At 41.1% G+C, this 13,858-nt stretch overlaps 1 protein-coding gene across 1 annotated transcript in view; it reads left to right on the forward strand.

Moving 5' to 3' along the window:
• The window catches only part of LOC126298964 (uncharacterized), a 1,082,841-nt gene that overhangs the window by 807,087 nt on the left and 261,896 nt on the right, over window positions 1-13,858 (forward strand). Inside the window, exon 4 of the mRNA XM_049990584.1 lies at window positions 4,554-4,615. Within this exon, the coding sequence (XP_049846541.1) occupies window positions 4,554-4,615 (62 nt within the window). The remainder of the gene's footprint in view (window positions 1-4,553; window positions 4,616-13,858) is intronic.

A 13,858-nucleotide genomic window follows, 5' to 3' on the forward strand; every position in this document is an offset into this window, starting at 1 on the left:
TGCCGGATTCATCACTCGTATAACAAGTATGTCGGTTGTGCAACACTAAGTTTAGTAACTGGGTAATTGCATCACATCTCGTGATACGCCCAGGGCTACAAGTTGGCGCGGGGAATTCCCCGTCCAGCGACAGAGGAAGTTCATGCTTGCTTCCCCATAAATCTAAGTTGATGAGTTAAAGACTTTGACGTGTTTACAGAGTAGCTGGCTCATATCATCTCGTAAACGAGCCAACCACAGTCTCCTATTAAAGAACTTTCACTGTTGTATTCTTAATTTACTTTAACGTAAGCAATATATTTTTCAAAGCAGTTCGTGAGGGAGTTTTATGTGTCAGACTTTTTTATGTGATTGTGCTTTAAAGTACGTAGAAATTTCAGAAAGTGGTCAGATTTCTGATAGGGATTTTACCTATTGGAGCCCTGTTTATAATCAGAGATGTGAATTACGTAAAATACGATTATTGAAATGCATATACAAAATCCAAAATACCAATCTTTATTTGGCATTTTGAATATTTTTTCCAAGAAGCATATTGTATTTTATTTGAAATACTTAAAACATAGATTTTTCTGTATTTGTAAAATGCAAAATACTTAACCTTATTTTTTTATTTCATACTTCGTAGTTTTCATTCATTTAATGAACCCTTTGTTTAAACAAAAGTAGTTCACCTGTAAAGTAAATAGGAACATGGCGCTAATTATTAGAAAAGTCAGTAAGACTTCAGTACACTTCATATGTTTACGGTAATATCACTATCACTCGTTCCTAAAGTATTCAAATATGAATGGTACTGAAGCTGTTCCATTCATTTCAGTGAGTGGTACTGAAATAAACACAGTGAAGTAAACCTAGTGTATTCCTGAAGGATACAAAAGCACTTTGCCTAGAAGAAAACCCTCAGCTTGAGTTGCAAACTTAATAATTGGCAGTAACAGGCTTTATGTGTCGTGAAGGCTTACTGAAAATGTTTGTAGATGTATAAAAATCCTCAGCTTATTAGACTGAGGCCCGAAGAAAAGTAAAGGTAGCTGTATCCAGTACCTATAGGCTTTTTATGTGGTTTCCATGAGAGCTTACCACCCACCCTGAACACCAGGAATCTGGTGTCTTATTTCATTAATCGTGTAACCACTTAAAGAGAGAGGAATGCCATCGCGAACTGAATTTTCTGCAGGAAAGTGAACGTTTCATGTTTTAATGCAGTACGGAGTCAACGAAGTGGCTACGACGAATTGCTTCTTTCCAGAACATAATTTCCCATATTTTTCGGTTTCAACAATTGTATTTTTTCAGTCAAAAACATGTACGGTATACAGTTAATAATTCAACGTTTAAGTACGCAAATGCCGGCCGCCTAAGCACGTGGACAAAGCGTTAATCTTTGGATGCGGCGGACTTTCTAAACGCGTGTGTTGGCAAGCCTTTTACCCACGAATGGATGTCAGAGTGCATGGTGTAAGTTTTGTGAGCACGTTTTTCGTCGTAGTTTTCATTCATTTAATGAACCCTTTGTTTAAACAAAAGTAGTTCCACCTGTAAAGTAAATAGGACCATGGCGCTTATTATTAGAGAAAGCAGTAAGACTAGAGTACACTTCATACGTTTACCATGGTTGTTTTTTAATCTAAAACGTACCGAAATCATCTTACAACACCAAATGAACTGAATAAAGACGTCAGCGAGATTTCACACTTTACATTTAATGGCGTCGAAAGACATACGTGGTGCGACAATGAATTAATGGGACTGATGTGGGAAAAAAAATGTTGCTCACGGTTTTAGCCAAGTTTAGTGTTTTCTCCTTCAAAGTAGTTCCCTTCTGATTGCACACACATTTTCCAGCGCTTCTGCCATTGATGGTAACATTTCTAGAACTCATCTTCTGTAATATCCCCCAAGACCCCCGTCACAGCTTTTTGGACATCTTGTGTTGTTTCAAAAGGGCATCCCTTGACCGCCGTTTTGACGCTTGGAAATAGGAAAAAGTCGCACAGAGCGATATATGGTGAATAAGGTGGCTGTGGTAGTACTGAAATTTGTTTTGAGGTTACAAATTGCTGTACTGACAGAGTGCATTATCGTGATGCAGAATCCAATTATCAGCAATGTTGGCACGGACACGAAGAACTCTTTTAAGAAGTCTTTACTGTTTCTCCAGGAGGCACCCACTCTTTATGAACAATTCCCTTCTTGGAATCAAAGAATCACACAAGCATGCATTTTACTTTTGACATTGACATGTGAGCTTTTGTTGGTCTTGGTGATCCCTTTGAGCATCATTGCGGATTCTGGCGTTTTGTCTCTGTATCATACCGAAAAAACCAACTTTCATCACCAGTGATAACACTGCTCAACAGTTCTGGATTGATATCCGTTTGCTCTAACAGATCGACTGCCACATTTTTCCGTGTTTCTCGTTGTTGTGGTGTGAGATTTTTGGGGACCATTTTTGCACAAGTCTTTCTCATACCAAGATCTTCAATTATTCTTAGACGAACCGTTTATCGATTGATGTTGAGTTCTTCTGCAATTATTTTCACAGATGATCTTCGATCAGATAGTACGAGCTCACGCACCCTGGCCGAGTTGACATCCGTCTTTGAGTTTGATGGCCGTCCACTGCAGTCTTCATCTTCAACACTCGTTCTGCCTTCACTAAACATTTTATGCCAACAAAAAACTTGAGCTCTTGAAATAACGTCCTCTCCAAAAGCCTTCTGAAGCTTGCCGTAAGTTTTCGTCGCGTTTTCACCTAATTAACGCAAAAAGAAATGGCATACCGTTGCACACTATTATGTGGTTCCATTTCCGTGACGAGAGACACAAACACGTGTTAACTTACTACAGCACAACTCATGACTGAGCAGTTGCATCGATGTGTCACTTGGACTAAAAGCAGCTTATAGACCAAGGTCAAAGATATTGTGCCTACGCAAGCCTGCAGGGTTGCCAAATCTTGCAAAGAAAATCAGTCTCATTACTTTATTGTCGCACGTCGTAAGGCCAGATCGCAAAGTAAGTCATGATAGAGCCACATCAGAATGTCAGACAATCTAGAATCTGTGTTGAAGGTCTCCTAAAGCTTGTGAAACCTGATTAGAATCAATTAGAAAAACCCGCTATTTATCCTGTCCAAGACAATGGAACTCATACTATAATTCTATTCAAAATCTACTCACTGTCAAGGATACTCTGAATTAATCTTTAAGGAAACTTGGATTAGCAACTTTAAAGAAAGCTACATACTGTGGTCTGCTGATAGAATTTATTGCTGGAAGTCTTCATAGGCCTATTGAGAGGTTCCATAAATTAGAAGAACCAAAATCAAAGGATGGCATATTAGCATCCATATCTTATCCTTTTTTCAGAATAAAAATGGGTACTGAAGACTAGCAGGGAATAGGTTAAGGAATTGTTTACTTCAGAAATGTGGTAGATGAAATCAGAAGAAGATGATGGAAGGACCTTGCGACATTCTCATGACAAGAAAGGTTGACTCTTATTGTGTGTTTGTTGAAGACTCTGATTCTTCTGTAGTCAGTAACATTGCTATAGATCTGGAAATACCACGATATTCAAAAGATAAGGACAATTGTTCAGATTCCTTGAACAGATATCCAACTGTACAAAATGTTTTCCTTAAATATAATACTTGTGTACCGAGTTCTGCTCCTGTTGAACGTCTATTTTCCTTTGGTAGAATAATAACGAGACCACATAGGAGTAACATGAAAGATGAAGTATTTTAACATTGTTGGTGGTAAAATCAGTGAAACGAAAGGCATGTAAAATGTTCACTAACTAGAGGTATTTTATTTGAATAAAGGTGTTTTGAAAATACGTATTTTGTATTTAAATACTTCTATTTAAAATCACTTTGTATTTACATTTGAAATAGAAAAAATAACCAAGTATTTGTATTTTTAATTTAAGTACTTTTAATAACCTATTTTGCACATTCTGTTTATAACTTGTTAATCACATTTCTCTCAATATTTTAATCAGGATATCAATTACCAGTACGTTGAGCACCATAATCACACAGTACGCCATATTTAAAGACATGTTGCACTGCAGTGATTGTCTAGTGTCATTCAACCACACTACGCTAAATCAATAACCCCTAAAGAGATCTAACTACGGTTTAGTTCCTTGCCCGTCTATGCCTGATATTATGAAACATTTGTGTGCACATACCAGGCCCATGGGTAATTTGAAATATAAATATTATAACCTTCAACATACAAGTTTACTGTTGACAAGAAGAAAACTGCAACCAGCCACTGTGAATAATGTTATTTATTTAAGCAAATGGCACCGTTAACGTTTTCAAATAGATAGGATCATCCCCAGATTACTGCTCAAGTCCATTTATTACATTGTAATCCAGTTTTCAGGAATTAACTTGTATTTTTTACACTGTCACGGTATGAAACTGTGTTTTAGACAAAATAGTAGCAATCCTCAAACATCCTGTCTAATGGCTAAATAATTGACCCTCAAATACCAGTAATGTCAAAAACATTGAATGCAATTTTTGTTTCCAGGAACTGTGAAGCTGACGGCGGATCGATGTCACTGGTGCGGTTCAGTCCAGTAACCAAATTAGGTAAGTGCAGTATAAAGATCACTGAGGGATCATAATCATTCTTATTTATTACTGTCAGTAATGATTAATAGGCAGCCATACAATTTAATGCACTAAGGCGAATTCTCATCAATCACCAGCAGTTGGTCGATCCCATGCAACATAAATTGCCAGGTACCTGCTATGATTTTTTTAAAAATGCAACCGTTCCTCTATTTACATGGTCATAAAGATACAACTTTTTCCCTAAACTGTAACGTTTCGTAAGACAGTATACTGAACCTTTCAAATTTTCGCTTGAGCATTAGTTATAAAATGGTTCAAATGGCTCTGAGCACTGTACAACTTAACTTCTGAGGTCATCAGTCGCCTAGAACTTAGAACTAATTAAACCTAACTAACCAAAGGACATCACACACACCCATGCCCGAGTCAGGATTCGAACCTGCGACCGTAGCGGTCGCTCGGTTCCAGACCGTAGCTCCTAGCACCACTCCGGCCGGCGCATTAGTAATTGATATGGTCATTAGTATATGCTATTACAAGAGCGTGTCTTAACAAAATTGTGCCAAGATGCTTATTAAGTTTCTGTTGAATATGAATAATGACTGCTTTACATAAGAACTCGCATCTGGAGAAGAAGTGGACCGGAAGAGAGTGAAAAAGTAGGGTAAGGTTAGCAGATGAGATGAAGAAAAGGGAAAACAGAAATAAATTGGGATGACCAATTTCCTATTGAAATTAATGGATAAGAAACAACTTTTCGGTTCCTTTCCAAACTCGTATAGAGAAGCTGATATCAAAATTATACCGTTATGCATAGGTACAACCATGATCTCGTGGACAGTTGAATCATTTTACTCTCTGCCTCGAATATTGGCTTCTTCTATGTTGAACATATGTGTTTCGCAATTACTTTTCGTCATTCCCCCAAAGACTTTAAAGTTAGGTTGCAAAGTACCTCTGTTAAATTTTTGTACTTATCAGCATACTTTTCACAAATTTAGTAGAATGCCTCTGCATTCCTTCGATTCCATCCAATTAAACCAATCGATGAGGTTTCCAGCTGCCAAGCATTATTTAGATATGGATTGCCCCATCTTCATAATTACACTATGTTTCGTGGAATCTTTCCCAAATTTTCAAGTCATCCGTTTAACGTTGCTAATACCGGTTTCATATTAGTATCACTTCTTTTTGTTTCAAATCGTCACACATAAATATATAAACAATTTCATTATACCCAGTTGCGTATCACTAATACTGTAAATTAAAAAAATAATTAAATAAAACAATACAAGTGCTGGATTTTTCCCTTTTGCGCATTAATCAGCAACTATCTATATCTAATGGAAGCTGCAACTAACCACACTAATCGGATAATTAACTAAGTTTGCCTAACATTTCATACAGTTACCCAAATATTAGCATTCCTATAAGTATTAGGGCAAGGCAGTTTCTGCCCCAGGCGGTTTCTGCCCCAGGTGGGTACAGCCCCAAAGTACCACTATCCAAGATGGTGGCGATGACGTCACCCAACCCCAAGGGGGTTTCTGCCCCAAACTGACATCAATTGATGACTTCATCCAAGATGGCGGCCGTAACATCAGCTGATGATGCAGGTACGATTATCCAAGATGGCGGGAAAGTGCCATGCCCCTAGCCCTCCCCTCCCCTCCCCAATTAATATATAAGGAAGCTCAAATTCCAACAGGATAATGCATCACACCACATTTATCTCTACTAACATAAGAAATTCGCGGGAAGATAGGTCACTTGAACTGGTGGGAAGTTCAAATTCCATCAGGACAATGCAACCTCTACTAACATAAGAAAATTGCAGGAGAGAAAGATATCTTGGTCTACCTCCACTAACCTATGTACACCGATGGCTACCTCATCCTAGGAACTGGTGCCAAGTTTGAATTTCGGTGGGAAGATTGGTCAACAGGGCTATCTCTACTAACCTAAGATAATGGTGGGAAGTATGAATTTCGGCAGGAAGATAGGTAAATTGGGCTCCCTCCACTAACCTAACACCCCTCCCCTCCCTCATCAAAATAGCAGGAAGTTCAAATTCCAATAGGATAATGCAACACACCACAGTTATCTCCACTAACCTAAGGAAATCACAGGAAAATAGGTCACTTGGGGTCCCTCCACAAACGTAAGTCATCCGACCATCACCTTATCCTAGGAACTGCGGCCAAGTTTGAATTTTGGAGGGAAGATAGATCAATTGGTGTATCACTACTAACATAAGAAAATGGTGGGAAAGAAAGGTCACCTCCACTAACCTAAATCACCAGGCCACCTAGGGATTTGCAGGAAAAGGACTCGATCTGTGCTGGACATAATTCTTTATTATTTTGCATGCACTATTTATTTAAACAATATGATGCACTACGCCCATCCAGTGTGTTCATCATGAGGTCCAAACTCCAACTGACATAGTACACAGTACTCACACCAGAGGGCACTCTCATCCATTCTGTGACATAATCCAAGACGGTGGGGGAAAATGGGAGGAAATAGCTTAGTCGCAATAAGTTACAGAGCTAGTACACACTACTATCACAAGAATTCGCTGTCGTCCATTCCGTGACATAACCCAAGATGACTGTCTGGAGGGTAAAATGACTCAGCCTCCACTAGGCTCCTGGAGAGAGTAAGGAGTGTACTATATTTATTTTGGAACAACTTATTTAGGGATGGATTTGAGATAGTATATTTATCACACTTGGAGTCCCGCCACAAAGCACACAGATCTGTAAACTACTCCTAAACAACGCTCTGCAGACATGCAAACCACTCCTAAATTACTGAAATAATTTCAATACAGACATGCAAACTGCTCCTAAATAATGCAGTACACTGATGAGCAGACACGAAATCAACTCGGCAACTGTCCAAATAACGTATAGCACAGCCTACAGACCCACGCACAAAATAGTGCAACAGACACGCGCAGATGCCGCCAGACGCGCTCCGTCCACCGGACCGCACAGGAGGCCACCGGCAGCCCCCACAAAGGGAAGCTGCCATCAACTGCCAAGCCATGCACAGGTGCTCATTCGGTCCCTCAAGCATGAGGAGGCTGCACCCCTTTCATTCTTGGCACCTGATAAATTCCTCTTGAAATGCGTGATCACCTAGGCGCCATGGATTATGCGACTGAGGAGGAGCAAAGGCCTATTTACAAAGCGTAGATACTCCGAGGTGGGGCGCACGTGTGTGTGTTCGCCACTGCTGTTGTGAACCCTCCCTCTACCTGTGGTCTGGCGAAGAGCTAATTGCTGAGTGACGCTACAGAAAGCCGTTGCCGAGTAGCACAAGCTGCTTTCACCTTAGCGATTCTAAGGGACATTGTGACATGTGGGTGATGCACCGCTGTGCGTACCTACATACCATCACACGTGCATCTAGAAACATTCGCAATGTTATACTGAAGCCACATGGCTATCTAATATAATAACCAAGTCGACCTCTTGAAAATTGTATAGTGTCCCAAAATAGTTAACACTCGCTTTCTTGATGTCTCAGCTTTTATACCCAGAAATTCTTGCTCTAACAGAACCTATTTACGAAAGTAGCGCAGAATAACATCAAATGTGCCTTCCTAGCGACCCTAACGCAGCATCCCGACCACCATGTCCTATCCTTCCTGCTTTCAACACATACATAAACGTTCCCACCACTATGTAGAGACTAATATATCCCAGGATAAAAGAATGTCCTGTGAATGAATCGAGCAATATGATTGGCTCATATTTAATTTACCAGCAGAATTACTGATACCTCTGGTATTGTTGCACTCCCAACAGGTGACCAGAGCGCCCTCAGCGGGACGAAGTCACTCTCACAACTGTTATACAAAGTCGGCCTTGTTTCCGCCTCGATACAAACGTGTTTCCATTTTTGGTCCAGACCTGCTTCCTCCTTGCTTTCTTCTACACCCATCTCCAGAGTCTTCGATTACAAGAACAAATATATTTTCGCATGTTTTACACACAGCAGTACCGTACAAAACCCAAACTTTAGCTAGATGGAGCGTGCTGTAGATCATTGAGCAACTAGAAAGTTATCCGAAATTAGAATTATATTAATACGTTCATCTGCTGACGGGTGTTGATATATTTCAACAGGAAAGGTGAAAATGTGTGCCCTGACCAGGACTCGAACCCAGGATCTCCTGCTTACATGGCAGACGCTCTATCCATCTGAGCCAGCAAGGACATGGAGGGCATGGAGGAGAGTAAGACTGCAGGGACTATCTCGTGCACGCCTCCTGCGAGACCAACATTCTTACCTTTTATGTCCATACACAACTTTCGTAATGTCCCACACCAACACACTTGTTACTCGTGGAAGACATTCTTACCAAGTCTCTTAAGAGTTAAGGGAATATGTGTGCATTCGCACAGAAGAAGAAGGTCATGGCTGGTATTGCCAGAACTATACACTTAGATGGATATGGTGTCTGTTCTTTCGGACATGTCTGTAAGAACAGACAACAGAACTATACACTTATATGGATATGGTGTCTGTTCTTTTGGACACATTTTCACCTGTCCCCGTTGAAATATATCAACGCCCGACAGCAGCTGAAGGTATTAATATAATTGTAATTTCGTTCTAGATGGCTGCAGGTCATCAATGGTGTCTGTTCTTTCGGACATGTCCAAAAGAACATATCCATATAAGTACAGAGTTCTGACGATACAGGCCATGACAGTCTTCTTCTGTGTGGATGCACACATATTTCCCAAATTCTTACTGGTCTTGGTAAGAATGTCTTCCACAAGTAACGAGTGTGTTGTGGTGGGACACTACGAATGTAGTGTGTGGACATACAAGGTAAGAATGTGGGTCTCGCGGGAGACATGTGAGATATAGTTCCTGCACTCGTACTATCCTCTGTGCCCTTGGAGGCTCAGATGGATAGAGCTTCTGCCCTGTAAACAGGAGATATTGGATTCGAGTCCCGGTCGGGGCACACAATTTCACCTGTCCCCGTTGAAATATATCGACGTCCGACAGCAGCTGAAAGTATTACTATAATTCTAGTTTCGTTCTAGACGGCTGCAGGTCATCAATGGTGTCCATATCCATGTACGTATATAGAAAAATCCCGTCTGCGAAGACCTTTGCATGAGAACTCGAAACAAATTGAGGAAATAGGTATTTCCACTCACAAATACCGATGTCGGTGACGTAATAGATCCCAAATCATCCCTACAATTTACAAACTCAACTAAAGTGTTTTTAATGTCTAGAGAACCGACAAACGTGTCTTCCACACGCTAGATGCACACACCAATATTGATCTTCTCTCAACTAAATAAAGGCGCGAAATGTGCAGAAGCAGTCAACCAAAAATTTACATGGGATGGAATAAAGGTCCAGCGCAAACACCTCCATATTCAATCTTCTCACATTTACACGCTATCACGAAAGCTATCCAACACATACTAAGTAGTAGTTCGCTGTTCGGTCGTCTAGAGGACAACATGGTTAATTCATCTACATTCCTACACTCCAACAGACCTCTCCAGTCTGACACCTACCATTAATGAGAAACGTGAATCACCCTGTACAGGTCACCGGAACTGCAGGCCGAACACGAACAGGTAGAATGTTTATCCTAAGAAATCGGTCACATAAATATTTTATCCCTGTACTTACAACTAAATGTTACAATCGTGGTCTCAGGTGAACAACATTCGACAATGAGCAAAGTATCGGAAATAAATTCTGTTGACAAGTGTGGTTCTTTAAACAGAAATATCAGTACCATTTTTATGACTTGACATACTCTTCCCTTTGCATATTTAGGAACACAAACATACTTTATAAGCCTGAAGCTCAGGGTGAACCTATTACGCAGCCCCTACTACTACTAAACATAATACTTTGTCAATAACTGATTGCTTACGATACGAAATAATACTGATAGAAAATCAGGGTTTGGGTGGACATGTCCCATAACTTTTTCTTGCGAGTGCTACCACTGTGTCCCAGAAAGAAATACGTAATCCGCCAAATGTTAAAAAACGCGATCACAACAACTACTGTATGTTACTGTCACAAGTTCAAATGGTTCAAACGGCTCTGAACACTATGGGACTCAACTGCTGGCCTCCTCCTTGGTGGGCTGCGAGTTCAAGCCTGGACCAGCTTGCAGCCTAGGTGCATCATCGCTGTCACCCAGGCTGTACATTGTCGCTGACTATCGCCAAGGGTGGGTACACACCATCATCTTCCATCATTCTAGGCACCATGGCTTAAACACTTTCTATTCTGATCTGCTGTCAATGTGGCCCCAGAGCAACTGAGTACGAGCAGCGACCACAGTCATCCAGTGCCGGCAGTTAAGTGCTTGTGGCAGCCTTTATTAGCATCACGGACGTCAGCTGCTGTGGCTCCCCACACACGTAGCCTGCAAGGTGCGTCAAACACGAACCTGTGTCATCGAGGCCAATACCCTTCTCTCCAACTGTGGCTCCATCCAGTAACTGACACAAATAAAAGACAGTTATAAAATGGTTCAAAACATGGCTATGAGCACTATGGGACTCAACTGCTGTGGTCATTAGTCCCCTAGAACTTAGAACTACTTAAACCTAACTAACCTAAGGAAATCACACTCATCCATGCCCGAGGCAGGATTCGAACCTGCGACCGTAGCAGTCGCACGGTTCCGGACTGCGCGCCTAGAACTGCGAGACCACCGCCGCCGGCTGTCACAAGTAGTTGTAGTTCTACAGGTGCACGCAAGTATCCATGTTGAAAGCTATACTGGCTTTATAAATTGAAGTACGACATTACCTCTGAACGAGGTGGTATTTTCTGGACAAATACCGAGACTGTGATCATAGGAGTGTATAGTATCAGACCAGCACTTCGGTTACACGTAGCCCGTGATGCAACCTCATGATCAAATTACCGCATTTTGAAAGTGATTCAGCTGAGGATCGTGGTATGTAAGCGGTATTTGCGACTTCCTCACACTGAATGTCAGAGGGTTGGTGATATATCCACTGGGCTATAGGCAATGGTTGATTGAAAAGGATCACAAACACTAGTAGATGGTGTGATGATTGAGGTCATAATAAAAGTACACATGCTTTTCAGATCTGTAATGCCACGCTATCCGCTAGAAATACTGTCTGGGATTTGGAATCAAGTCTGTCCATTCATGCACATACCTGCGTTGGATCCTATGGAGAAGTCCATTAATGATTACAGCCACTAGTGAATCATACTTCTGGCACCCTCATATCTCGAAACGAGGCACTTTTCTCGAATCTATCTGCTACTGTAAAACTATTGCCTCGTTTTAGGTAGCCCCAATTAATCCTGCAAATGCCTCCTCAGACTCTACGCAACCATATCTGTACCTCTGCGCACGTGATCGTTCCAGTGGAAGTCGGAACTGAGTAGGGGTCAGAGGAAATTACATCTGCCATCTCCTGCATTCCGTGCAGAAACAGGCAAAGCTGAGTTACTGCAACAGAACTGTGTTTTGACCATTCAACGGAAACGAAGTCTGCCCCTGCAACACGAAGTAGTATAAGAGACAGTACGGAAACTGGGGGAAGGATGTGGATATTGCTACTGAATTGTGGTGCTTCTCCAAACTACATACACATACTACCAACCCATGCCCGTTCAACTCTATCTCCCCATGCTATCTTCGTTATTCTGTACCATCCATCAGAGAAAAATTACGACCTATAAAAGCTCAACTAACTCCATCCGGTAGATAACTAGATAAGTTTTTTACATCATCTCTCTCCTCCCATATATCGAAATCAAATACCACATGCATGCAGGCATCGAGCACATGTGAAGATCCTATTAAATATACAAGTATTGATCATCTGCACAGACCAGTTTAAAGTTCCATCACCTGTACTGTAGGAGAATGGCCGTATCCCACAGACCATACTGTAAGTCGTTAGAGACGATCCCTGTGACTATGTCTCGTTGTTTGAAACATTATTTTTTTTCTGCTCTAATACCCTTTGTACACTGCCAATATTTTGTTTTGCTGCCATGACTTCGAGGTGTTTGTCAGGTTCTAAATTGGCACTAAGGCGCTCTGATCTACAGCGTCTCGTTGGAAACAAGGACATCACCCCAAAGTACAATTATCCAAGACGGCACAGGGTGACGCTATTCACGTCATTCAAGATGACTGGCATGACGTCGACTGATGATGGGTACACTGCTACCCAAGGAGGCTGGAAAATGCCACACTTACGATGCGAAGCCCCCAAGGCGGGAAGTTTGAGTTTTGGAGGGAAGATAAGTCAATTGGGCTACCTCTAGACATCGCACTGTGTAAACCATATTATTACTGCTGTCACCATAACACATCACACACACACACACACACAGGATGATTTTAAATAAAACTCATTTACAATATCAGAAAATTGGAAGAGTTTTAAGGCTTTGGCGTGGGCTTCCAAACTACATTTAAACTCATCTGTCACATTGACCGAGTAGCTGATGGCTCTGCATTCCGTTTCAACTGATTCCTTCTATTGCAGTCATGTATGCGATCACTGATTCGATGATACCCATCCTCAAAAGGTGTCACCGCCCCAAAAAACTCCTTCTCCAACTCGAACAAGGGCTGTCAATCATTATATCGTAACCAACAGCATGCCTGTGAACAAATGGGATGGAAAAGACACCATCAATGTACTCTAGTAATAAGCATCACAGTTGATAGTGTGAACAATTTTAGCAATTTTACAGTAATTTCAACATCGACCAATGATGCTACAGCATGTTTCCCAATTTCAGTATCATAGCTAAACCACCCCTTCTCCACTTTGCGAATAGTATTGCGAACGTGGATAGATCACTGTGCAGTACGTCCATTCATTGTAAATTCTCTAGCACATACACAATCAAACTATATCAGACAGTGCTCTACATATTTCTAACACATCGAGCATAGTGATTAATTTACGATCTATCTCCCTGCATATGGGACTCACAGAGAATTCTCGCTGTCTTAGGGTAAAATTAGAAAGATCCTTCTCACACTGTCATTGACCAACCTGCCCTGCAGCACCGAGGAGTGTTTGCGCTGGACCTTTATTCCATTTCATTTAAATTTTTAGTTGGCTGCTTCTGTACATTTCGCGTCTTTATTTAGTTGAGAGAAGATCGATATTGGTGTGTGCATCTAGTGTGTGGAAGACACGTTTGTCGGTTCTCTAGACATTAGAAACACTTTAGTTGAGT

This window comes from Schistocerca gregaria, chromosome X (genome assembly GCF_023897955.1).
Source record: "Schistocerca gregaria isolate iqSchGreg1 chromosome X, iqSchGreg1.2, whole genome shotgun sequence".
NCBI classification, from domain to species: Eukaryota; Metazoa; Arthropoda; class Insecta; order Orthoptera; family Acrididae; genus Schistocerca; species Schistocerca gregaria.